Consider the following 26,210-nt stretch of genomic DNA (forward strand, 5'->3'; position numbering starts at 1 on the left):
AAGTTGATGGAGCAGGACCTTTTAGTCGGTGGAAACAACAACATTTTAGTTTTTTTAGGATTAAGTATCAAGCGACGACTGGAGAGCCAGTTTTCTATTTTGCTGAATGTAGACTGGGTTAATAATTGTAACTCTGAAGGGGTTGTACCAGAGCATATTAACGTAGAGTCGTCTGCGTATTGTATGCAATTGGCATTAGGAATAACTGTATGCAGGTCATTGATAAAGATGGAAAATAACAATGGCCCTAAAATAGATCCTTGCGGGACTCCCAATGTATTGGGTAGTAATTTAGAGAGTTTGGTCTGCCATAAAACTGCTTGTTTTCTGCCAGATAGATAGGAACTAAACCATTGTACAGCACTGGTGTCCAGAACAAGTGAAGGCAATGTGTTGATTAGAAGTTTATGATCCACCATATCGAAGGCCTTCGACAGATCCAGAAATAGTGCAGATGAGATATTATTATTATTTCGATAGGTGTTTATGGTGTGAGAAAAGACAAGAAGGGCTGAGGTAGTACTATGGAGAGGTCTGAAACCATGTTGGGTATCAGCCAGTAGTTGGTTGACGACTAGATGTTGCATAAACTGTTTCTGAACACATTTTTCCATTATCTTTGCTAGAGGGGAAAGTATAGATATGGGCCTATAGTTAGAGAGATCTGTGGAAGAGCCTCCCTTGTCCAGAAGATAAGATATCTTCCAGATCTCGGGGATATTGGCCTCTGCTAAGGAGCGATTGATAAGGATTGACACTGGGTAGGCAATAGCCTCAGCTGTTTTTTGCAAATATTCAGCTGGGAGTTGATCAGCTGAGAGTGTGGTGGGTTTTAGTTTTTTGATTAATTTACAAATGAAAGATGTTGCTACAGGTTGAAAGGTAAATAGGGGAATATTTTTGAATGTGGGATAGTCAGAGGTATGAGAGCTGGGTGGTAGTTGATTAGACAGAGATTGAATTGTCTCAGTGAAGAAGCGGTTAAAGCTATTAGAGACATCATCAGGGGATTTATCAATGAGTGTAGCAGGGACAGGGGTAGTAGTACGACCAGGGTGAAGAAGTTGATTTAGTCCAGCCCAAAATTTTTGTGGACAGTTTTGGTGTTCAGTTTGCAATTTACAATAGTATTGTCTTTTATCTAGTAATATTAGCCTTTTAGTTTCATTCCTAAGTTGTCTATATTTACTTTGGTCCGGAGGGAGTTTAGTAGTACGCCAAACAGACCAAGCTTTATTTTTGAGATTAATTTTCTGCCTTGTTTCTTTTGAAAGCCAAGGAACATCTACATTTTTAGTTTTCTTTGAACGAATGGGAGCATGAAAGTTGAGAATTTCTAGGAATTTTTTGTTAAAGTATAGCACTGCTTCATCTAAGGGTAGATATTTTAGTATTGTCCAGTTACAGGAATTTAATTCTAGTTGAAATTTGGTTAAGTCAAATTTCTTTTTGTTTCTAACAGCTCTGAGAGTGGGTTGCTTAGGAATGGCTATCTTATGCTTAATTATGTAGGTAAGATGGTGGTCACTTAAGCTATCAGGGAGGGTACCAGATGCATAGTGATCAGGATGACTATTAATTAGCACCCAGTCAAGTATACTGTCTTTCTGGTTAGATTTCCCTAACCTGGTGGGAGTATTAATAATTTGCTTGAAAGAGTAAAGGTTAATATGTATAGAAGGAGCTGAAGGGGAACAGGTAGTCCAATCTATATTAAAGTCTCCAAGAACTAAGGTCTCTTGAGGGAAATGAGTTGATATCCAGTGAAGGGTGGTTTCGAGAGTATCTATGTTATTTCCTGGGGGAATATACATACAAATTATATAGATAAATTTATTGCTGTTAATGCGAAGCTTGGAAATAAGTATTTCTGCATTGTTAATTTGAGGTGGTTGCATAACATCAATAGACACAATTAGATCAGATTTATAGAGTATGGCTACCCCACCTCCTTTCCTAGGGACTCGGTCTCTCCGATGTATATTGTAACTAGGGATTAGTATTTCATTGTCGGTAGTTGTGGGTTTTAACCAAGTTTCAGTTAGACACAGGATCTCTGGGGAAAGGTCTACTAGTATTGCATGAAGTTCATGTACCTTGTTGTTGATGCTTCTGATGTTCAGATGACAGGTAAGAAGAGAATTGGTAGGGCGGGCAGTAATAGGATTGGAACTAAGGTCAATGCAAGGAGAGGAATGCTGGTCAATGCTGGTAGGGCCAGGGTTGGGGTGTATATCCCCATGTGGAAGCAGATTAAGTCTAAGTTTGGAGATAAGTTTTAGGAATTTATCTAAAATTTTATAAGTTTGTTTCAGTTTGGGGCTTATATTTCTTTTTGAGGTAATTGGATTTTCACAAATAAATGTGTAATAAAATGTTAAAAGAAAATGTAATAGGTACAGGATTTAAGGTACTTCTTTAGAAGATATCCCAATATCAACCCACCAACATGCAAAAAGTAGCACAGAGCATGACATACATCCAAAGCATAAAACATGCCCACAAATGCCACAAATGCAGAGTGGAACAGTGCAAAAATATTGGTACATACACAGGTTAATTAACAATACTATGACAGCCACATCAGTACAAACATCTTATTTGGTTCCATACTGACAAATAGTTACAGTAATTTACAATTACACACAAATATAACAATACAAGACAAATATATAGCTACATTTCCATATTTGTTGCATAGGTGAATTCAATAAGTAAGTGTGTTCATAATGCATTATATGTTAACAGCAGCAAATAACCAAAAATACTGCTAAACTCAAAATACACAGATTCACATACCTAGCACATCACAATAAAAATGCACCCATACATAATTTAATTACAACATAAACAGTAACACACACCACCTACACAAAACACCCATTATAAAATATACTTCATAGTCAAAATGCTTATATCTACACCTACATCTAGGTTGTAGTTATAGGTAGGATTTTTATTAGTTTATCTGTGCAAATGTACGTGTTTGGTATGCATCAACAACCAAAAAAGATGCATTGCCTTGACACTATTTTTTCAGATCTTCTAAAGAAGTACCTTAAATCCTGTACCTATTACATTTTCTTTTAACATTTTATTACACATTTATTTGTGAAATGAAAACGAAACATACATACACACAATAAATAACAAGCAGAGTGTCTCCTCTATCCCATTATCAAGGTGGAGACCTGCCTTTTGTTGTATATTGGATGAAGTATTGCCACACATTTTTGTGTGGGCTTGGTTCAGTTATATGGATGGCATGAGACAGAATAGGGAGTATCACAATGCACCTTTATGTTGTCTCTATAACTCTGACATCAATGTTGACTGGCTGGCCCTAAAAGCCCACCACCTGACAATGATAAAGAAGTAAGCTTTAACTAAAGAGTATCTTGCACTTCATTTTGAAATAATGATTCAGGTATTTTGTTTCACTTCTGCGAGACTTCTGGTGACCATAATGGACTTCATATTCTGCAAGTACTGAAACATTTCCAGACCCCTAAATCCAGAGCTTGATCATGGTTAAAGGAAAAGAATGTGATATTAAACAGGAGTTCTCAACATGATCGCACTTTTACTCCCTTTTACATGATGCTGCCTAGAGAAATGTGCAATGTAGCATTCTAAAATCAAGACATCAATTGTATTTTCTCTAAAGCACATTACCTTTCCGTAGTGTTTTAGTTGCGCTTTGAAAATTAAGATATCACGCCATAGAAAACATTGCTGCTGTCACTCAAATGCTGACTTCAGGACTCTTACACATCAACAGTAGTTGTCCACCAATTTCTCTCCCCCAAACTGACATCAGCACTACCGTATTTGAATGCCCACCCATGATGTGATGTAAGAGCTCTGTTGTCCATCCCACTCCATTCAGCTGTTAAAAGCCAGCAGCTAGTATATGGAGCTCCTTTTCTGTGTTACTGTATTTTGCGGACTACTCAACACTGAGGGAACGCTTCATAGCCACAGCAAGGAATTTGTGCATTTCACCTAACTGATCAGAAAGTAATTTTTATTTTAAATATTTTTCGATATTTGCGTTGCCCGAATGGCTGACAAGCTTTCCTGCTTCTATGATACTTATTTTTTTTGCTGCCAAGACATTTTAGTGCATGTGCACTGTGTTCTGCAAGTCTGCTTTGCTCGGATGAGCAATTTTTGCTGCCATTATGTACTGAATTCCTTATATTAAGTGTATGTGTTTGCTGCCAGCCCATTTTAGTTAATGCGCTTTTGATCTGGTTACAGTCGCAATTAGTTAACGGGCTGGCAGCAAACACATACACTTAATCTAAATTAAACTATACTAGAAGAATCGAGGGGCCTGCTTTCATTTTGCAGTCCAATCCAAAACTACTTCACATTTACGCGGTTGCATTCAATTTTTTGAGTTGATCGTGTTTATTTGCTTATTTCAGAGATGATTTGTTTGTTTAGCTGCCAGGCCACATGCATGTGTCTTATTATCTGGGTGTCACCAAACATAAACATTGCTCCTTTAAAATATGATTCTAGACTGTGCTTTGTAAGTGGATAGGAAAGGAAAAGAAGCTCATGTGTTTGCTTTATTTGAAATTTGGTCGTTATGCAGAATCCAATGCATACTTCCAGTCAAATCTTGCAAGTCGTAATTGCTGGTGCATCTCTATTACTAAAAGACCGGCATTTTTCTTTGCCAAAGAAAATGAATGGAAAAGTAATGTGCATACCTTTATTGTGTTTGGATGTATGTGTGTATTGCTGTGTGTGTGTGTGTGTGTGTGTGTGTGTGTGTGTGTGTGCGTGCGTGCGTGTGCGTGTGTGTGTGTGTGTGTGTGTGTGTGTGTGTGTGTGTGTGTGTGTGTGTGTGTGTGTGTGTGTGTGAGTGCTGGGGGGAGCGTTGCTGTGTGTGTGTGTGTGAGTGCTGGGGGGAGCGTTGCTGTGTGTGTGTGTGTGTGTGTGTGTGTGTGTGTGTGTGTGTGTGTGTGTGTGTGTGTGTGTGTGTGTGTGTGTGTGTGTGTGTGTGTGTGTGTGTGTGTGTGTGTGTGTGTGTGTGAGTGCTGGGGGGAGCGTTGCTGTGTGTGTGTGTGTGAGTGTGTGTATGTGTGTGGAGAGTGTGTGTGTGTGTAGAGAGTGGTATGTGTGTGTGTGTGTGGAGAGTGAAGTGTGTGTGTGTGTGGAGAATGAATTGTGTGTGTATGTGTGAGTGTGTGTGTGGAGAGTGGAGTGTGTGTGTAGAGAGAGGAGTGTGTATGTGTGGAGAGTCGAGTGTGTCTGTGTGGAGAGTGGAGAGTGGAGTGTGTGTGTGTGTGTGTGTGTGTGTGTGTGTGTGTGTGTGTGTGTGTGAGTGTGTGTGTGTGTGTGTGTGTGTGTGTGTGTGTGTGTGTGTGTGTGTTTGTGTGTGTGTGTGCGTGTGTGTGTGCGAGCGAGTATGTCTGTGTGTGTGTGTGTGTGTGTGTGTGTGTGTGTGTGTGTGGAGTGTGTCTGTGTGTGTGTGTGTGTGTGGAGTGTGTGTGTGTGTGTGTGTGTATGTGTGTGGAGAGTGGAGTGTGTCTGTGTGTGTGGAGAATGTAGTGTTTGTGTGTGTGTGGAGAGTGGAGTGGAGTGTGTCTGTGTGTGTGGAGAGTATATATGTAAGTGAATACCTCTAAGTTTGTGTTGTACATCTGAAGTATTAAACTGAAAGATTTGTTCAAGTAATTTGGGATTTTTGTGATGGGAACTTAGCACAAATGTCACTTGTATGTTGTAGTGGATGTGTACAAGGTGTTTAATGACAAGTTAGATAGTATGCATATGAAGTTGGTTGCTAGGGTGGTACATTAAGCTGTATTGCAGGTTATAAATGGGTAAGGTAATGATTGTGGAAGGTGTTGAGGAAGCGATTCCGCAAAGGTCTGCCAAACAATGGTCAAGTTGAAGATAGGTAAAGATGTTGCTAAATCATGTAAGGAAAGGCTTACACTTGATTAGTCCAGTAAGTGAATCCAAACTTCTTGCAAGCAATAATGGTACATTTACAGGGGTTTGACAATGGTGGCATTGAACAGTGGTTGTGGAGATAGGTGCTGACAGCCATGGACCAACCACCTGACTGCATGTGAGAAAATGTCTAAAAACAACATTCATTTCAAAATATGTAGCAAGCCTCATAGATAACTGTCAATGAATGTGTTTAGAATGGCAAAGACAAGTTTTGATTTATAAAAAGTCTTTTCAGTGGCATAGCTTAATGGAAATTTCAGAGTAATGTAACTGGCCTTTACATGGCGTGGTTAGAAGATATTGCAGGGGTCAGTGAACAGTTTGAAGCAATGTAGGTCGTGAAGAGAAAAGTACAGTTTTGTACTTACCATAAATGTAGATGTTTGAGTGCTCATACAGCTGCAGTCATAACAGATGGGTTATCCTGCCGTCAGGCGGGTCCTCGGTCGGCCGAATTCCAAAGTCTAGGTCCGGCGTCGGTTGTCGTCGCTTCTTCCCTGACGTCAGTGCGGCAGGGGTATAGAAGAGCCAGCCGACGCCATCTTCTTCAGTTTTTCTTGCCCCAGATGTCAGGTGCCCCCAGAAGGAAGGCAAAACATAAACTTATGTAATCATGCAATATAGAATAATCAAAAAACAGTAGTTGCAAGCAAATACATCATAGAAGAATACCCCAAATAGGTTGTATGAGAAGGTGTATGTCATAAGGCCTGTCCTAAGAGGGGATGGAGGGGGGGGGACCTGGACTGCAGCTGTATGAGCACTCGAACATCTACATTTATGGTAGATACAAAACTGTATTATGTTCATCGTGCATACAGCTGCAGTCATAACAGATGGGAAGAATCCCAAAGCTAAGTAGGGGTGGCAGGCACTAAGTGGAACTAGGAGGAGCAAGGATGCCCTGCAAGACAGCTGTGGCAAATCCCGCTCTAGATTTAGAGTATAGTGGAAGGTGATGGTGCTTGGAGAAAGTGTGCACTGAACTCCAAGTGGCTGCTTCCAAAATGTCCTTGGTAGGAACCCCCCTGAGGAAAGCTGCAGAGGTAGCTGTGGCCCTTGTGGAGTGGGATCTGATGCTTGAAGGCACAGCTTTTCCATGAAATGAGTAACAAAAGTGTATGCAGTGGGCTATCCATTTTGAGACTGTCTGTTTGGAGATAGCCTTTCCTTGAGCACCTGTAGCATAGGACACAAAGAGTTGCTCGGATTTCCTGAATGGCTTTGTCCTGTCCAAATAATAACGAAGTTGTCTGTGAAAGACCAAGGAATGCAGTAGTCTTTCCCCTTTGTTTTGTGGGTTAGGGTAAAAGGTAGGTAAGTGGATAGTCTGATTCAAGGCTACACTGGATACTACCTTTGGCATAAAGGTAGGGTTGGTTCGTAAGGAAACTCTGTCCTGATGGAAAATGATGAAAGGTTGCACAGCCATGAGGGCCTGTAGTTCCAAAACCCTGCATGCTGAGGTGATAGCCAGAAGAAAGGCTGTTTTCCATGACAAGTATTGCAGTTCTGTTGAAGCAGCTGGCTCAAATGGAGGAAGGGTCAGCTTTTCCAATATGAAGTTCAGGTTCCAAGCAGGGACTGCTGGTTTCCTTGGGGGTTTTATATTCTTTGCCCCTCTGAGGAACTGTCATAAGAGAGGATGAGAGAATAAAGGAGGATCTGTGTTGTATTGTGCAGAAATGGCTGAAGCGTGGATTTTGATGGAGGAGAAGGAAAGTCCACTGTTTAACATCTCAGCTAGGTACTGTAAAATTTGAGGTAAATTTATTACCCAAGGATTCTGGCCCTTTTTCTGATTCCAGGCACAACATCGTTTCCATTTGGCGGAGTAGACTTTTCTAGTAGAAGGTCTTCTGGCCTCCAGGATGACATCCTGCACCTCCTTGGAGAGGAGGGTCTGTGGGGAGATCAAGGGATTCTCCATGCAGCTAGATTTAGGGTTTTGAGCTGGCTGTGAAGAGTTTGGAAGTTGTGCTGGGACAACAGAAGAGGCACTAGAGGTAGGATCCATGGTGGGGAATGTATCAGGCTCTTCAGGAGCGGATACCAGTGTTGTCTTGGCCAATCTGGAGCAATGAGAATCATTTTCAGCCTCTCTGCTCTGGCTTTTAATAGAACTTTGGGCAGCAGAGGAAGAGGCAGAAAGGCATAGACTGTCAATGTTGTCCAATTGAAAGAAAGTGCTTCCGCTTTCCAGGCCTGTGGATAATAGGTCCTTGAACAAATTTTTTTCAATTGGTAATTTCTGTGGGTAGCAAAGAGATCTATGTCTGGCTGTCCCCAAGCCTGAGTTATCTTTGCAAAAACTTGAGGATGCAACTTCCATTCGTGTGGATCTGTCATATTTTTGCTTAGGCTGTCTGCCAGTGTGTTTTCCTTCCCTGGCAGGAATTGTGCCTGAAGTTGGATTTGCAATTCCAGAGCTGTGTTCCATAGGGTCATGGCTAGTCTGCACAGGGGGTATGAATGAGTTCCCCCCTGTTTGTTTATGTACCACATCACTGTGGTGTTGTCTGTCCTTATCAATAGCTGGCCTGGATGCAGTAGGTCTTTGTAGGCCATAATAGCATTTTGCACTGCTAGAATTTCCTTTTGGTTGATGTGTAGGTGCTTCTCTTTTTGGGACCATTTTCCCTGAATGCACTGATCTGTCATGTGTGCCCCCCCCAGGCGTAGTCCGAGGCGTCTGTTGTGATGATTTGAGTTGTTTGAGGTACGCAGAAAGGAAGACTTATGTTTCTTTGGCATGCTTGAGCCCACCACAGAAATTCCTTTTGAAGACATGGAATGAGTGGTATAATTGTTTCCAAACTGTGGCTGTGTTGAGACCATAAGTTTTTTAGGTACCATTGAAGTTTCCTCATATGCAGCTTTGTACATGGGATCAGAAGGATGCAAGATGCCATGAATCCCAGAGCCTGCAGGACTTTCCTTGCAATCAGCCTGGTGAAGGTTGCCATTTTGCTGAAGTATTGAGATAGTTGCCCTTGTTTGTCTGGCGTGAGGTAGGCCATCTGGGTGGCTGTATTCAAGCTGGCACCCAGGAAAATTATTCTTTGAGAGGGTATTAGTTTTGATTTCTTTTTGTTGACTGTGTATCCCAGAAAGTTCAACAGTTTTATTACAAACGCCAGGTGTTTCAGAAGTATGTCCTTGCTGTCCGCTTGGATCAGGCAGTTGTCCAGATATGGGTATATTTGTATTCCTTGAAGTCTGCAGAAGGCAATTACTGATGCCAGGCATTTCATAAACACTCTGGGTGCAGTAGATAAGCCAAAGGGCAATGCAGAGAATTGATAATGGGTTGAACCTGCAAGAAATCTGAGGTATCTTCTGCAATCTTGTCTGATAGGGACATGCAGGTATGCCTCCTTGAGGTCCAATGTTACCAGCCAAGACTCCTTGCCCAGCATGGGAAGAAGCTGCTGTAATGTGAGCATCTTGAATTTTGGTACCTGTAAATATGTGTTTAGGATGGATAGGTCTAAAATAGGTCTCCAATCTTTGTCTTTCCTTGGTACCAGGAATAGTCTGGAATAAAACCCTTGACCTTGTTCTTTTGCAGGTACCTCTTGAATAGCTTTCATGTCCATGAGAGCTGAAATTTGTTTTTGTGCCTCTGTCCTTAGATTTTGTGGCAGGTTTGGCATGCCTCTCATTTTTGGAAGGGTGTGAAAGTGGAATCTGTAGCCTCTATCTATAATGTCCAGAATCCATTTGTCTTTTGTGACAATATGCCATTTTTTTGAGAATAATGCCAGTTTTCCGCCCAAAGGTGCTGCCATTAAAGCTTTGCTTGGCAGGTAAAGGGGGAAGTCATTGTGTCTGCTTTCTGAATGACTGTGATCTATCTTCTCCACCTCTTGGGGTTGGTGTGTGCCATTGTCTGGCTCTGAATGATCCTTGAGGTTGCCCTCTACCCCTCGGGCGTCTGTATCTGCCTCTTTGAGGTCTGTCCGTGGCTAGAAAGGACCAATTTTTTGAAGGCCAGTTTCTGCTGAAGCGTGGAGGTTGTACCTGCAGGAAATATTTCACTGTTTGCATTGATCTTGCTTTTTCCTCCATTTTCTTTAGTACCTCCTCAGCTTTAACACCAAACAATACATCTTTCTGAAGAGGTGCATCTTGTAATTTAGCTTTGACATGATCTGGTAAGGCTTGCTCTTTGAGCCAAGCATGTCTACGTATGACAGACCCTGTAACAGCAGCTCTACATGAGGCCTCTAAAGCATCAAAACCACACTGCAAGGTATGTTTACCCACTTGCTCTGCACCATGCAACAAATCCTGCAGCTCTTTTAAATCTGGTTGTTCTGGTTGTGTCATTTTGCTTTTCAACTGAGATAACAAAAACTGTTGATACTTTAACATATGAAACTGACAGTTTAATGCCCTCATGGTTAAAGTTGCTGAGGTATACACCTATTTCCCCCACCATTCTAAAGCTCTGGAATCTCTCTCTGAAGGTAATGTGTTTTTAGCAGTAGAGGCCTTAATTCCCTTGGGACCCTGTGAAATAGTTTCTGGGTCAGCAGTATGGCTTTTATATAGGAACTGGTGTTTATCAGGAACCCGGTAATACCTGTCTGGTTTAACTGGAGCTAGAGGTAAAGAATCTGGGTTGAGGCTGGCTTCTGTGTACACATCATCTAATATACCTAAAACAGGAGGGATAGCCAGGGGCCTATGCTGGGGGAGCAAGAGAAAATCCCTGAGCCTTTTCTTGGAATCTGAGTAATCTTGACCTTCCCAGTGAAAGTGTTCCCTCAAAGTATGCAGGGTTTCCCCAAAAGAGTAGTCCTCAGGGGGGGAGACCAAGGGAATAGACTCCTCTGCATCAGAGTCTTCAAAAGGAGAATAGGTATAGTCCTGGTCCTCAGAATGTTCAGAGGTAATAGAGGCTTGATCTGAGGAAGGGTAGTCTTCCCCTAATCTGGGCCTTTTGTCCGAGGGGGGTTGAGAACCCCTGATAAGCGTAATCAAATTCTCAACCATTTTGAGCATCTGTTTTTTAGGCATGGGGCCTTGAGAGGGGGTCTGAGGTCCCTGTTTTTTAGTTTACATGGCTGCTTTAGATTTTGTGAAAGCTTTAATAGAGAAGGAGGAAGGCCTGAAGACACCTTGAGAAATGGCAGGCCTGTCTAAACTCTGAGTTTCCCCGCCAAGAGTGGCGTCGGTATCTGTAGTTGGAATGGGGACCGAGGAGCCTGCGACCTCGGGTACTGAAGACACCGGTAATGAAGTGTCATCGGTACTCAGGGGCTGCGTTGGTGCCTCACTGAGATCCAGAGAACCGGTAGTCGGCCTTAGCATGGTGTCAGTAGAAGTCGCGGACCTCGTATGTCGGTCCGTATCTTTGCGTCTTTTACTCAAAACTGGAGTCGGAGTATCCGACGACATAATATAATAACATTTTTTACCAAAATAGTGAAGGATGAACTCTGCCCGATGCTTAATGGTGCGTTTGTTGAACCTAGCACAAAAACGGCAGGCCGAGACATCGTGGTCTGGGCCTAAGCAAGAAATACAGAAAGAGTGGAAATCCTTATGTGGTATTTGCTTCCCACATGAAATACAATTATTAACTTTGTCTGACATTGGTCTGAGGCAAGAAAAGTTTCCCAACGGGGTACTTAGCTTTTAAGAAGACTTCGACTGAAATATTTTCGTAAATCTCAGGAGCTGGCCGACCGGCACTTGTGAACTGCTTCTGCTTCGGGCACCGTGCGGCAAGAAAGACTGAAGAAGATGGTGTCAGCTGGCTCTTTTATACCCCTGCCGCACTGATGTCAGGGAAGAAGTGACGACAACCGACGCCGGACCTAGACTTTGGAATTCGGCCAACCGAGGACCCGCCTGACGGCAGGATAACCCATCTGTTATGACTGCAGCTGTATGCACGATGAACATCAAGACTTTGCGTTTATGGAAAAAAACAGAAATGTAGTAGTTTGATTTTTGACCATTGTGTAGGACTATTTAAAGTACAGCTTGCTGATGAGTGGTGGAGTTGAAGTGTGCTGGAAAATTAAGTTTTTGCAAGGTGCAGGATGACTAAACTGCTCAGCGTTTAGGGCTATTGTTTGTGAGCATGACTGAGTAGGGTTGTCACCTGTCCCACTTTGCGAGGGACAGTCCCTCTTTGGGCAGTTGTGTCCTACAAAAATATTGTAAGAATGGCAACTGTCCTGAAATACTAGGGCAAAATTATTTCCTATATTTTATTTAATAGTTGCATAAAACAGTTATTCTGTATCTAAAACACCTAAATGTTATAAGAAACAGAATAAGCAACTAAAATGCTACAAGAATAAGCTTTTATTTAGGCAAAAAAGTGAAGTTCTGTCCGTTGTACTGGCCGTGGGTATGTTTTGGCCTGCAAAATCTGATGTTTGTACCTCAATTGTCCCACTTTGGCCATCTGAAAAGGTGGCAACCCTATGACTGAGGTGTGTACAGTAGAGAGACAATGACATCCTTGAGTGGTAAGCTTGGGAAGGTGAGTGAAATGATGGTGGTGAGATGAGTGTGGTTGACTGCAACTACAAGTAGTGCTGTATGAGTGGACCTTTGTGATGCTGCCTACCGTGAAGTGGTACAGAGGCTTGTCACAATGGCGCAGTGTTATCATATTTGCGTACTGTAACCAAAAGCCAGCTTGCATGGAATAATCAGATGTAATACGCTTGGGTATGTGGTACGTGTTTAGAAGTTTTACTATTCTAGATTACTAAAGTTTGGCAAATACAAAATTAAATTGCCATTGTGTACTGACAGGTCTGGATGGAGAAACTTCATATTTCGGATTCTGTGCAACTGTGATCTGAGGACACTTCCTGGATGCATAACCATTGACAACAGGAAATAACTCATTCGAGTTAGGTAATGTGCAAGGTGTGATGAGATTGGGAGACCCATTTGCCAGACATGTGCTGGAATGAAGTTACCTTCGGGAAATTTACCGCCATCCACTCCTCCAGCCTATCAAGATAAGAGAAGAACGTTAGTAAGCACTGGTCACTAAAAGTATGTCATTTGAAATGTCTGCGCATTAACAGTGTTGCACACATCCTGATATGTAGTAGAAACATCCTAATCACTATTTCTCCTCAGCCGCATGCAAGAATTAATACATGTGCAAGTAGCAAATCAGTATGGTCAGACCTGTTTGGCAGGCAAGAGAAAGCATTTAGGAACATTGGCAGGCAAGAGAAAGCATTTAGGAACATTGGGTGATGGTGTCCACCCAGCTCATGGATGAACTGCGTTTGTTTACTTTGACATAAGCTGTATGTAGTTATTTTAATATAGTCTTTCAAAGTGGACAACAGGTATGGATAAACTGCTCACAAGACCATGTAAAAACATTGTGCTGTTGTGAGAGGCTTAATAGAGGTAGTTAAATAAGGCAACAAACAACCAACTGACAATGTTTTATTTCTCACGAGCATTTTTGAACTACATACATGTAATATGACAGTATGTCCATTACTGCTGTACTTCAGACATTTGTGGGAATGCCAGTTAGTGTGTAGAATTAGACGGCATACACTCAGGAGTTCCAGGTCTTCCAATAGGCTGGTGCTTCTGGCATGTCAACAGCTGGTGTCTGACACTGGTTACACTTGACATTCCTAGTAGGCACAATGAGAATAGAACATTTAATAAGTAACATGGGCATCATATCAGGCATTGCAACATAAACAAATCTGTGACCTGTTGGAAAATAGACAAGTATCACTTCACTAGAATTTGCAAGTTGTAGGTATCTACATACTAGAGTTGGCGTAGTCTCACAATATAGAAAATAACATAGGTCCATGGGTAGGTACTAGGCTATTGGCCTAGGGCCTATATAAGCCTAGCCAAATGGTACCCTGGCTTTTGCCACCCAAGAAAATTATTTTCCTGTACCCCTGTCAAGCAGAGCCACAGAAGTGATCCCCGGGGTGAATTTCCTATCTCCCATCCAATCAACAAGACTTTTCTTGAAGAGTGCTAATGAGGAGCTTTGTTTGATATAGATAGGTAGTTTGTTCCAGAGTATGGAAAGTCTCTGGGACAGGAATTTATCCCTCCAGCATGTTCTGTTTATTGTGGTGACAAGGTTTAAGTCCCTAGAGCGTGTAGCTCGGAGGGACTGGGATTTTTTTAAGTGGAGCATGTCCAACAGCTCTTGGTTTGACATAGTTTTGTATGTTAGGCAGAGATCGCCTCTGAGTAGGCGATATGCGACAGAGTAAAGCTGGAGTTTTTTGAGATGGTATGCATAGGGCATCTGTTTGAGGCCGGTAATCCTCTTTGTGAGGTATTTCTGTGGCCTTTCCAGTTGTTGTAGATGTCTTGTGAGGCACATACCAAAAGGGGCACTGTACTCTATAATGGGTCTAATGAGTGATGAGTAGAGGGGAACAATGACCTCTTTTTTCCTGGATGAGAAACCTTTTGTGATGAGGTGTGCCACCTAGAAGGATTTCCTTACTACAGTGGCAATGTGATTATCAAAGGAGAGACTACTGTCCACCTGTGTCCCAAGATCTCTTATCACACTTTCAGTGTTAAGTAGACTACCGCCTATGTGGTAGTTCATGGGTACAGAGTTTTTACCAAAAGGGATGACAATGCACTTTTTGGCATTGAGTTTGAGGCCACGGCTTTGACACCAGGCATCTGTCTTAGTAAGGCCCTTTAGTAAGATATCCACATCATTAGGAGTTTTGATTATGGCTCCTAGTTTGCAGTCATCTGTGAACTTTGTTAGCCAAAGACCTTCTGTGTTACCCTGTACTTCAGAGAAGTAGATACTGAACAGGAGAGGACCTAGGTCTGAACCCTGTGGTACTCCACTTGTCTCTGGTCTGAAGTTGGATTTAGAGTCTGCTACTTTCACAGTGTGGGTTCTATCCGTGAGGCAGCTGGCAACCCATCTTGTAACATAAGGATTTATACCTAGTTTAGTGAGTTTATCTATAATTCCAGAGTGGGGGGTGGTGTTGAAAGCCTTGGTGAGATCTAGATAGGCTGTGTGAACCACCTTACCCTCATCTACAGCTTTGGTGACCACTTCAAAGAAGTCTATCAGGTTTAGGAGACATGATCTGCCTTGTACAAACCCGAACAGGGTAGGGTCCAGAGTTTGGGGATTACCAGTGTCATTGTTTATAAGTGCCATGATGATAAGTTCCATAGCCTTGTAGACCAGGCTCGTCAGGCTAATGGGGCAGTAGTTCCCGGGGTCTGTGGTGGCTCCCCTTTTGTGGAGTGGGATAACCGTTGCTGTGCGCCATTCAGTGGGCACAAAGCCAGACGTGAGGCTATAACTGAACATGGTACTTAAGTAGGGTGCCAGTTCGTTCTGTAGTTCATGTAGAATGCAGCCTGGGATGTTGTCAGGTCCCGTGGATGCTGTGTTCTTGGCTTTGGAGAGCGTGTTTTTTACCTGTGCAGCCATGATTACAGGAACTTTGCATTCTTCCAGTATAGAGATGGGCCCTTTAGAGGATGAGAGAGAGGTAAAGTTAGCACTGAACCTATTTGCCAGGATGATGGCAATATCAGTTGGTTCTGTATATTTACTGCCACTGTGATGTAACTCAGAGCAGATCTGAGTGTTGCCATTGAGATTCTTGACATAGCTATATAATTTGTTGTGGCTGTCTTTAGAATCAGTGGCAATTTTGTTTTCGTAACTACCTTTGGAGGATATTATGAAGGCTCTCAGCTTCTTACTGAGGCTGACCACGGAGTTCCTCCAATCATGGGATTTAACTATTTTTTGCAACAGTTTCTTTCTTCTGTTGTGGAGTTTGTTTATGGCAGAGGACCAACAGATTGGCTTCCTTTTTTTGGAGGATAGCATCTTGGTTCTGTTAGGGATTGCACAATCCATGCACTTGTGTAAGTGCTTATAAAGTGCAATTGTACAGGATTCAGCAGTTGAACCTCTACTGTCCATCAGCATGGGTGTCATGATGTTTGCCACTTCTGTCTTAAGAAGTGTGAAGTTGGTTTTGGAGAAATTTTTTATGGTGGTTTCCCTAATGGGGGTGGGGGTGGGGGATCTGGATGTCTAGGGTGATTTGCTTGTGGTCGGATCTGACCAACAAGGAATTGACCTCTGGTGTGGAACACTGGTTGCCTATGTTGGTAATGATCAGGTCTAAGATATTGCTGCCCCTGGTGGGGGTGTGGATAAGTTGATCCAAGGCATTGGTATTTATGAATTCCAGAAAACGTTGAGCACAAGAGTTGGTACAAGAGCAGTTTTCCCAGTTAATGATGGGGTAGTTGAAATCGCCCATTACTAGGGTGTTAGGTTGTACTCAAATATTTTCCAGTATATCAAGAAATGAGGAGTGGGAATCCTGGGGCATGGTGGGGGATCTGTAGCAAGCTACAATTTGGATTGCGGTCTTGCCCAGATTTAGTTGCACTTGGATAATCTTGGATGCATTATGCTGAGCAACTAGCCTGGAGGTGTGGATATCCTTAATGAATATGGACATGCCTCCGTCTTTAGTGCTTCGGTCCAGGTTAGGTGGCCGAAAGATGTGGTATGAATTATAGCCTGGTAATGCAGGGGTGCTCTCTGGAGCCTTGAACCAGGTCTCTGTCACTGCACAGATGTCAATGTTCTCCATTTTAAGGAGTACCTCGAGTGAGTGCATTTTGAGGTTTAGACCTCTAGCATTAAGTAGTATTACCCTCAGATTTTGCTTGCTTGTACCTGTTACAGTGGTGAATTTGTCATTTGAATCTTACCTAAAAAAGGCACTATAGGGGTGACAAGCGCCTTAGCCAGTATCCGGAATCCGAAGGGCGACAGGTGCAGGCCATCTCTGGCAAAGCATCGTGGTTTGTTGATCATGTCATCCCAGGCAGACAGATATTGGATCCCCTTAGAATGACACCAGAAGCTTAGCCAATTATTGAAGTCAATCATTTTGTCCTTGTAAAGTGGTATAATTCTGGGTGATGGTAGGATGCTACTCAGGGCTAGGGTCATACCTGCCTGGGCTACAAGATCGGACAGCTCCTCCATGTCTCTTTTCATATAGTCCAGGGTGGTACGTCTCAGGTCATTCACACCAACATGGACAATGACAGAGTCATATTTGTACTTGTTGTGGAGTGACCTGAGTGCATGCGTTATGTGGTGGATCCTGGCACCTGACAGGCACTGACAGTAACTTTCTCCTTGTTTAGTCTGGTGAGTGGAACATCAGTGTGCCTGACTATAGCGTCACCTATGACTAGAGTGTTGGGTACGTTGTTATGCCTTATGGACTGTGCTTGAGTGGCACACTGAGTTTGTGGGCTGTGTGTCATTTGGGTTGTGTTGGGAGTGGAGGTTGCTTGCATTTCTGCTTTGGAGGTCCCTGTTGCTTGGGTAGATTTTTTTTGAGAGCTTCCGCAAATGTAGGTGTGTGTGTTTTGTGTTTCTATTATGTGTGTTTTGGTGGTGTAGGTTTTGAGGGACTATGTGATGAGTGTGGTGTGGCGCAAGTGTTTACCTTCTCCTCTTGATTGTCTAGTCCAGTCTTGGGTGAAGAGAGCTTTGCTTCCAGTTTGGCTATATGAGGTTGTAGTGTTGCTGCATTACCCCCAATATACCCAGATTCATCAGGTAGACACGAGAAAACACTGGGAGCTGACCCTTAGACATGCCTGGATAGGTGCTTATTTATTAAGTACTAAAAACTGTTTTCCTCTAGACGAGTGAGTAAAGTTGAGTGCTGTAGTAATTTGTAGCTCATTTACTGCTTACAATGAGTTCTGAACAAGTGCTGAGCTCAAACAGATTTGAGTGCTGAAACTAGTAAACTGGCTAGTTCTAAGAAACAAAATTAAGCTAGAAGGTTTCCCTCCAACACAGAAAGGATTGGGGGCTCAGAAGCTTACAAACAGTCCTGGATACAGCAAATCTGTATCTGGACTAGACAACTTACAGGAAAGGCAGGAAACAAGCTTAGACATTTATTTAATTATTTTTTTGTAAAGTAGAAAGGGGAAAGGAGGAGCAGAAACTAACTGGGTTGGCCTTCTCAAATGTTCTTCCTGGAATAGGTAGAATGAGGTAATGACACTAGACTGGGAGGAGTGCCCCAGATCAAATTTACAGTAGGGGCGGGCAACTGCAAAGCCATCAAGTATAAAAACAGGATACCAAGAGGGAGGGAAGGTGGGAAACAAAAAAACAGGCAACCAATAGGGAGGGAGGGTGGGAAACAAAAATCAGAACAAACAAACCCAACCAGATGCTTAACAATTGTAGAAAATTTCTAGTTAATACCAGGGCCGGCTTTAGCTGAAACGACACCATAGGAGAAGTACTGCTCTGGCATCCCTTAAACCCCACTCACACCATACTCAATGAACACCCCTATTTGAGCCAAGCCCACAAATGGGTCACTCCAACAAAACACACTCCATTTCTTTCAATGTTTAAATGAATGAAAAACCAATCATACTATGACACCTTATAGTGTAGTTAAGCAATTGAAGGCTGAATTCTCCTTAATAAACCTGCTTCATCTGTTGCTAGTGTAGAGTTTATCTACAGTCATGAAAGACAGTATTAACTTCTTTTTGCAAGCTGCATTGATGTTTACGTGCAGAAGTTCTCATTTGGTCTAGTGTAGCATCAACTCTACATTACTATATACCCTGATGTGCTTCATGCTTTTCACAGGTCAACCATCAAGTCCACATACTTCAAAGACAGCTACACATTGTGATGTGGTGGTGCTGAAGATGTATGCTGACCCAGAGGCCAAAAAGGAAAGCAGTGTTACTGCTATCAAATTTTCTTTAACATTCTATTGATCTGCAGTAAAAAAAGCAAGTACATCACAAAATTAAAGCAGACCCTGTTCACTCACACATTAAATGACTACTGCTGTTAGGCTTTAGCCAGCCACTGTCTTTTCATTTCAGCATATTATATATATTTAGCAGCTAAAGATTAAATAATAACTGACACTGACCTGATAAACCAAAAAATAAAATGCCAAAATGTATCATTAGAAATCAAGTAAAACTGCAATGCCCAACACAAAACAGCAAAAAAAGAGCAAGAGTTAAATATAGCATTTCTGACAAAATCAGAAGATAAAATCATCACAAATACGCCTTCAAAAAGCTACACTAACAATGCTTATGTTACTATCAAATATTCTTTAACAATCTATTGATCTGCAGTAAAAAAGCAAGTACGTCACAAAATCAAAGCAGAACCTGTTCAGTCACACATTGCATGACTACTGCTATTAGGCTTTACCCAGTCATTGGGCTGGAGTCACGAAACCTCCGTGTAAGACTTAATATGTCTTACTCGGAGGCAGCAGTTGAACGGTATGACGTCAGCATGCCATGCATATTCATGAAGGCATGCTGAATCATAACCTAGGCTAACACGGTCCGTAGTGGGCGTGTCCGAATGCCGAGTACTGCAAAGGGACACGCCCCCAGAAGAGTCAGAGGCCTGAAAGTAAACACCCACGAGCGAGTCCTTAGAAATGTCAAGGAACACAACACCACACATCCCCACAGACTAAACCCTACTGAAAATGTGTAAAACGTAAAAATAGCAGTTTCATTTTTTTTTTATAATTTCAAAAATGTTTGCCCGCATTTTCGCTTGTTTACGTGGGTATGCCCTTCGCTCAGCCACAGTTAGCAGACATTGAAAAGCATATAAGATCTACATATGCAAATTAAACCAAGTAGCAATAGTGTAGTGGTAGAGACAATGGCCAAAGAGGAGGTAGTCACGGTTCGAGCCCCCACAAAATCATTCACCATTTTTATTTAAATAAGTATGAAACAATCCCCTGACATATCTATATATATATATATATATATATATATATATATATATATATTTATATATAACTATAATTTAAGTAAAATGTAATGAAATGGGCCATGTATCTGTGAAGAAATCCGACAGAATAATTTATAAAAAAGGATTACAATTGCCCATAGCTGAGCAACGCTTTAGCAAGCTGAATATGAGCGCCCGTAGGTGAGCAGCGCTTTAACAAGCTGCATATGAGTGCCCGGAGGTGAGCAGCACTTTAACAAGCTGCATATGAGTGCCCGGAGGTAAGCAGTGCTTTGACAAGCTTAATATGAGTGCCCGTAGCTCAGCAGTGCTTCACCCAGCGTAATATGAGTGCTCATAGCTAAATAACGCGTTACCCAGCATAAGCCATTTGTGCGGAGCTGCACAGCGTGCCAACCAGCTTACTGGCGGGCAACATTGGGCAAGCTGTATCAAAGCCGCCTTTACACAGACACACCTCCTAGCCTGTCTAGACAGTAGTAAAATAAAAAAGCAATGCCAAGGGTCGAACCCAGGATACTGTGCACCATAGTCAAAGTACTGAACCACTAAGCCATGAGAGCTGTACTGAGAAATACAGTATTAGCATATATATATATAGGAATGAATGAAAATAGAACCATGACAAAGCAGGTTTGCTTTAAGCTGATAAATATCCAAAATGGCCAATCAGAGATAAGTGCGGGAAAACCGGCATATATAAGCCCCATAGGCGGGAATACACACCATAACTGACTGTGGTACCCATTTGCAGTCAGGATGGCAGGTGCAGGAGAGGGAAATTGCTTTAGAGCACAAAGGTGAGGTGTTGAGGAGTCAAAATATATGGTTTGGCTCCTAGTCCATGATCATGAAGCACAACTCATGCAGGGCCAGGTTCAATGGGGAGTGTATAAGGCAAAGGCGTGGAACAGGTTGGCACATGATCTCACCAGTGCCACAGGCATTCCGAGGACTGGTGAATAGGTCCGTCACCACCATGCAGACCTGAAGCGATGTAAGGAGGACCAACTGAACCGTTCGATCCAGGAGGCCCGCCAAATGCCCAATGCCCCACTACTGAGTAAGTATCCATGTAATTACGTATGTAAGAAATGCTATCCTAGCCTATAGTATGGAGAGGTATGTTCCAATGTTCCTTCATTTATATTACAGCTGCAAGTGTCCGTTCCGCGAATCGGTGAGCCTATGCTGATAGGCTGCTGAGGTTGCGCCACCAGGCAGGTTAGTAATTATTTAGCTGGTATTGTTATAGAATATAAGTGAGACAGATTGTAAAAGAGTTCATTGTTGTAACCCACTAATAAAGGTGAACTAAGCCTAGAATAAAGATTCTGCTAGTATTGTAAGATTAGATAAGTGATGCAGCCTGGAAAAGAGTGTATTGCAATCCAGTAATAAAGATTAAACAAGTCGCAAATAGAGTTTCCACGTGTATTCTAATATCAGATAACTGCTTCAGCCTGAAAATGAGTGGTAATCAATCAACAAAGGACAGACAAGTGTCAAATACATCCTTGTAAATTCTGCCATATGAAATAAGTGAGCCAGCTGGAAAGGATTGTTGTAACCCAGTATTAAATGTTAATAAAGCCTAGAATTAAGTACCATTCTGAAATGTAAATATAAAATAAGTGAGAGAGTGTGAGAAAGACAGTTTGAAGCTACCAAAAAAGCTGTAATAAGTCTGGAATAAAGGTATACTGCAGTCACTACATAATGAAGTGAATGAGACAGCCACAACCAAAGAGTGTAATGTCTTAAATAAAGTGCAGAACCTGGACTGTGTCCGTCCCACAATTTGGATATGTTGCTGTACCCTTGCATTATGGAGATAGTATGGTTGTATGAAATGCTGAACATCCACAGTTGTCTAGACCCATATAAATCAAATGTAGCAGGATGCTGTACCTGAACACAGCCAGATATGAACATATATGAATACAAATGGAATGTATATTAATGTAGCAGTAACATCCCCATCACCAACATTCCTAAGGTTACATACAGGAAACTGTACTAATACATGTAGGGGATATATATCTGTATCTACTAGGAATGTACAGTATATGTATAGGTAGTGTAAGTTGTTAATGTAATATTTCTCCACCCTACCCTATTTTCACAAATTATGCCATTCCACACCAAACTGGGTATGTGTATTCACAATTAATTCCCATGTACATTTGTCCTGTTGGTTCATACATATCTGCATATATGTTGATGCATGTGCCCTGTTCACATATCTAAACCTGATGGCCTGTTGCCAACAATCAACCCTGCATGCTGTTGGAATGTGCACTGTTGTTCTAAATATGCATGTGTTATGCTTGCTGCTCAATGTTCAGAATTCATGGGTGTTTGGTTAATGGGAATACTGATGCATGCAGTTACAACTAATTTTGAATGGTGTTGTTTGTTACTAACCCAAAATGCCATAAAATACTGCTAAACATAGGACAACAGGGAAGGTGGGTTCCAGCGGACCCACCTCTCCCACCTCAGCTGGCGAGTGCACCTGGCACCAGTGCCCAGGCTGGGACCTCCTCCTCCAGCGGCCCTGTGCCACCTTCAGGTGGAAGCGTGCAGGGGATGGAGCTCGTCCCCCCTCTGCAAGCGTGGCCAGAGGAGAGCCTCCAATCACCCTCCATAGGGTTCGGTCTGTGGTGCGTAGTGAGTTCAGGCGTTCTGTGACTGATCCCCTATGCCAGCTCGAGGCGAGAGTGGCGCAACTCACGGGTGTACCTGCCCATCCTATCCAGCCCCCAGCACAGCCCCAGCCTGGGCTGTGAAGGCGCAGTGGTAACTGCCCATGGGTGGGGATCTCAGTTCCACTGTTGCCATCTGTGGGCTCATGGGCTCGCAATATCCAAACATCCGTCCCCGTCAATTCTGTTTCCCCCACACGTGTCATACTCCGCCCCTGTATGCGTCTTGTTTGTCTTGTCTGTTAACCTCCCCAACCTACCACCCCAAATATACCTACTTCCTGTACCTCACATTCCACTCTCACCTGAGAAAAAAATAAAAAAAGGGCACTCTGTTCCCACAAAAAAATTACGCCCCATACATGCCCAATTCGCACACATGTCCACTGGACATGTAAACTGATAATTCTAACTGGCAGTACAACATATTTTGTTGTCCTCACCCCTCTCTCAGTGGTGGCAGGTTTCAAATTTCACAACAAATTTCAAACATATGCACAGCTGTTGCTGATAAAGAAATGGGCATCTATGGACCTTCCCTACACCCATCCTGCACATCCCGAGCTGGTTTCCCTACTGTCTTTCCCTCTTTGTGCCCCCTTTTTCACCACTTTCCTATTTCCCCATTTTCTTTTCTTTAAAAGAAATTAGCGCTGGTGTTAGCAGGAGTAAGCACTTTTAAGCAGTAGTCAGCGGGTGTGCACTTAGCTAAGCATAGATAAGCGTAGCTAAGCGTCATGCAAACCCGCTTACAACTGCTTAAAAGTGCCTTTGTATGACAAGGCCTGTAGTCTGTCTACTCATCAGCAAAATAAAATACCCCTGTCAGTCTCGAACCCCGGACCTTGGAAACACTAGTCTGCATGAATTACCACTGAGCCATAGCAGATATACAAGAACTTGGTGCTGAAATCTGAAGGTAATGCTACTCAGTGCTAGAAGTCTAAACCTCAAAATGCACTCTCTCGAGGCACTCCTAAAAATGGAGAACATCGATATCTGTGCAGTAACTGAGACCTGGTTCAAGGATCCAGAGAGCACCCCTGCAATACCAGGCTACAACTCTTACCACACTTTTTGACCAGCAAAGCAGGACCAAAACACTAAAGGTGGAGGAGTGTCAATATTCACCAAGGATATTCACGCCACCAGGCTAGTTGCCCAACACAATGCATCTGAAATTCTCCAGGTGCAACTAACACTAGGTAAGACTGCAATCCAAATTGTAGCTTGCTACAGATCCCCCACCATACCCCAAGATTCTCACTACACCTTTCTAAACATACTGGAAAATATTAAGATAGAACCAAACACCCTAATACTGGGTGATTTTAACTACCCTGCCATTAACTGGGAAAGCTACTCATGTACCAACATCTTTGCCCAACGGTTCTTGGAATTCATAAATTCCAATGCCCTGGATCAACAAATCCATAGTCCTGCCAGGGGCTCCAATATCCTAGACCTGGTCATTACCAACATGGGAAATCGATGCTCCACACCTATGGTCACCCCCTCGTTAGTCACGTCTGACCATAAGCTAATCACCCTTAACATCCACATTCCACCCCCACCCCCCCCAGTAAGGAAACCTCCATAAAAAATTTCTCCAAAGCCAACTTCATGCTACTCAAGTCAGAAGTGACAAACTTCATGACACCCATGCAGACGGGAACTGAACTGCTGAATCCTACACTAAGGCACTGTACGAGCTCATCCACTCATGCATAAATCGTGCCATCCCAAATACAACCAAGATGCTCTCATCCAAAAAAAAGAAGCCAATCTGGTGGTCCCATGCCATAAACAAACTTTACAACAAAAGGAAGAAACTGTTGCAGAAAAGAGGAAAATCCCAGGATGCAAAAAACTTCCTTACCAGCATCAGTAAGAAACTGAGATCCCTCATAAAATCCTACAAAGCTAGTTACGAAAATAAAATTGCCAAAGATTCCAAAGACAACAACAAGGCATTCTATAACTATGTCAATAATCTAAATGGCAATGCTCAGATCTGCTCTGAGCTAAAACAGAATGGCATTAAATATACTGATCCCAAGGATATTGCCAATATCCTGGCAGATCGATTGAGTGCCAACTTCACCCCCCTCTCACCCCCTAAATGGCCCATCTCAATACCGGAAGATTGACAAATTCCGGTAATAATGGCCACACAGGTAAAAAACGCACTCTCCAAAGCTAAGAATACAGCATCCATGGGACCAGATGACATCCCGGGCTGTGTACTACATGAACTACAATATGAACTGGCACCTCACCTAAGTGTCATGTTTAATCATAGCCTCACCTCAGGTTTTGTGCCCACTGAGTGGCGCACAGCTACAGTTATCCCACTCCACAAGGGGGGATCCACCTTGGATCCCAGGAAACTACCGTCCCATCAGTCTGACAAGCCTTATCTGCAAGACCATGGAGCATATTATCATGGAACTTATAAACAAAGACAATGGCAACCTTCAAACACTGGACTCCACCCAGTTTGGGTTCGTGAAGGGCCGATCTTGTCTCCTGAACTTGACTGACTTCTTCGAATCAGTCTCCAGAGCCATGGACAAGGGTGAGGTGGTCCGCACAGCCTATCTAGACCTTGCCAAGGCCTTTGACACCATCCCCCGCTCTGGAATCATAAATAAACTTACTAAGCCAGGCATTAATTCCTACATCACCCAATGGGTTGCTAACTGGCTTACTGATAGAAGCCACACTGTAAAAGTAGCCGACTCCAAATCCAGCTCCAGACAAGTGACAAGTGGAGTACCTCAGGGTTCAGTCCTGGGACCGCTCTTGTTTGGCATCTACTTCTCTGAAGTACAGGCCAACACTAAGGGACTCTGGATAACAAAGTTTGCAGATGACTGCAAACTGGGAGCCATTATTGAATCCCCAAATGATGTGGATACTCCACAAAAGGGCCTTACAGAAACAGATGCTTGGTGCCAGAGCCATGGGCTCAAGCTCAATGCCAAGAAATGTATAATTATCCCCTTTGGGAAAAAACATGTATCCGTGAATTACCATATAGGTGGCAGTACACTAAACACCGAAAGTTTGATAAGAGACTTAGGGACACAGGTGGACAGTGGTCTCAACTTCGATAACCACATCGCCACAACAGTCAGGAAATCCTTCTATGTGGCACACCTCATCACTAAGGGCTTTTCATCCAGAAAAAAGGAGGTCATTGTCCCACTGTACTCATCCCTCATTAGACCCATTATAGAATACAATGCCCCATTGGATATGTACCTCTCAAGACACCTGCAACAACTGGAAAGGCCACAGAAATACCTCACTAAAAGAATCACAGGCCTAAAGCAGATGCCCTACGCTGACCGCCTTTAAAAACTCCAGCTATACTCTGTCGCATATCGTCTCCTCAGAGGTGATCTTTGCTTAACATACAAGGCCATGTCAAACCCAGAGCTGTTGGACATGCTACACTTAAAGAAATCCCAATCCGTCAGAGCCACACGCTCCAGGGATCTAAACCTTGTCATCACAATAAACAAAACATGCTGGAGGGATAGGTTCCTGACCCAGAGACTCCCCAGACTCTGGAATAGATTGCCCATACATGTCAAGCAGAGTGCCTCTTTGGTCCTCTTCAAAAGGAACCTTGACGATTGGATGGGAGAAAGGAAATTCACCCC

The 26,210-nt window shown here is 42.8% G+C and overlaps 1 protein-coding gene across 5 annotated transcripts in view; it reads right to left on the minus strand.

The window, feature by feature from the left end:
- TBC1D22A (TBC1 domain family member 22A) overlaps positions 1 to 26,210 on the minus strand; it is a 5,448,426-nt gene that overhangs the window by 815,095 nt on the left and 4,607,121 nt on the right. The window contains exon 13 of one of the 5 annotated variants that reach the window (XM_044088379.1): positions 13,527 to 13,619. The exons of the other annotated variants lie outside the window; for them this stretch is intronic. Within the exon in view, the coding sequence (XP_043944314.1) occupies positions 13,605 to 13,619 (15 nt within the window). The 3' untranslated portion in view covers positions 13,527 to 13,604. Of the gene's footprint in view, positions 1 to 13,526; positions 13,620 to 26,210 lie in introns of those variants that run through there. 5 annotated transcript variants of the gene reach the window in all.

This window comes from Protopterus annectens, chromosome 11.part0 (genome assembly GCF_019279795.1).
Source record: "Protopterus annectens isolate FY-2018-M chromosome 11.part0, PAN1.0, whole genome shotgun sequence".
In the NCBI taxonomy this organism is placed as follows: Eukaryota; Metazoa; Chordata; order Ceratodontiformes; family Protopteridae; genus Protopterus; species Protopterus annectens.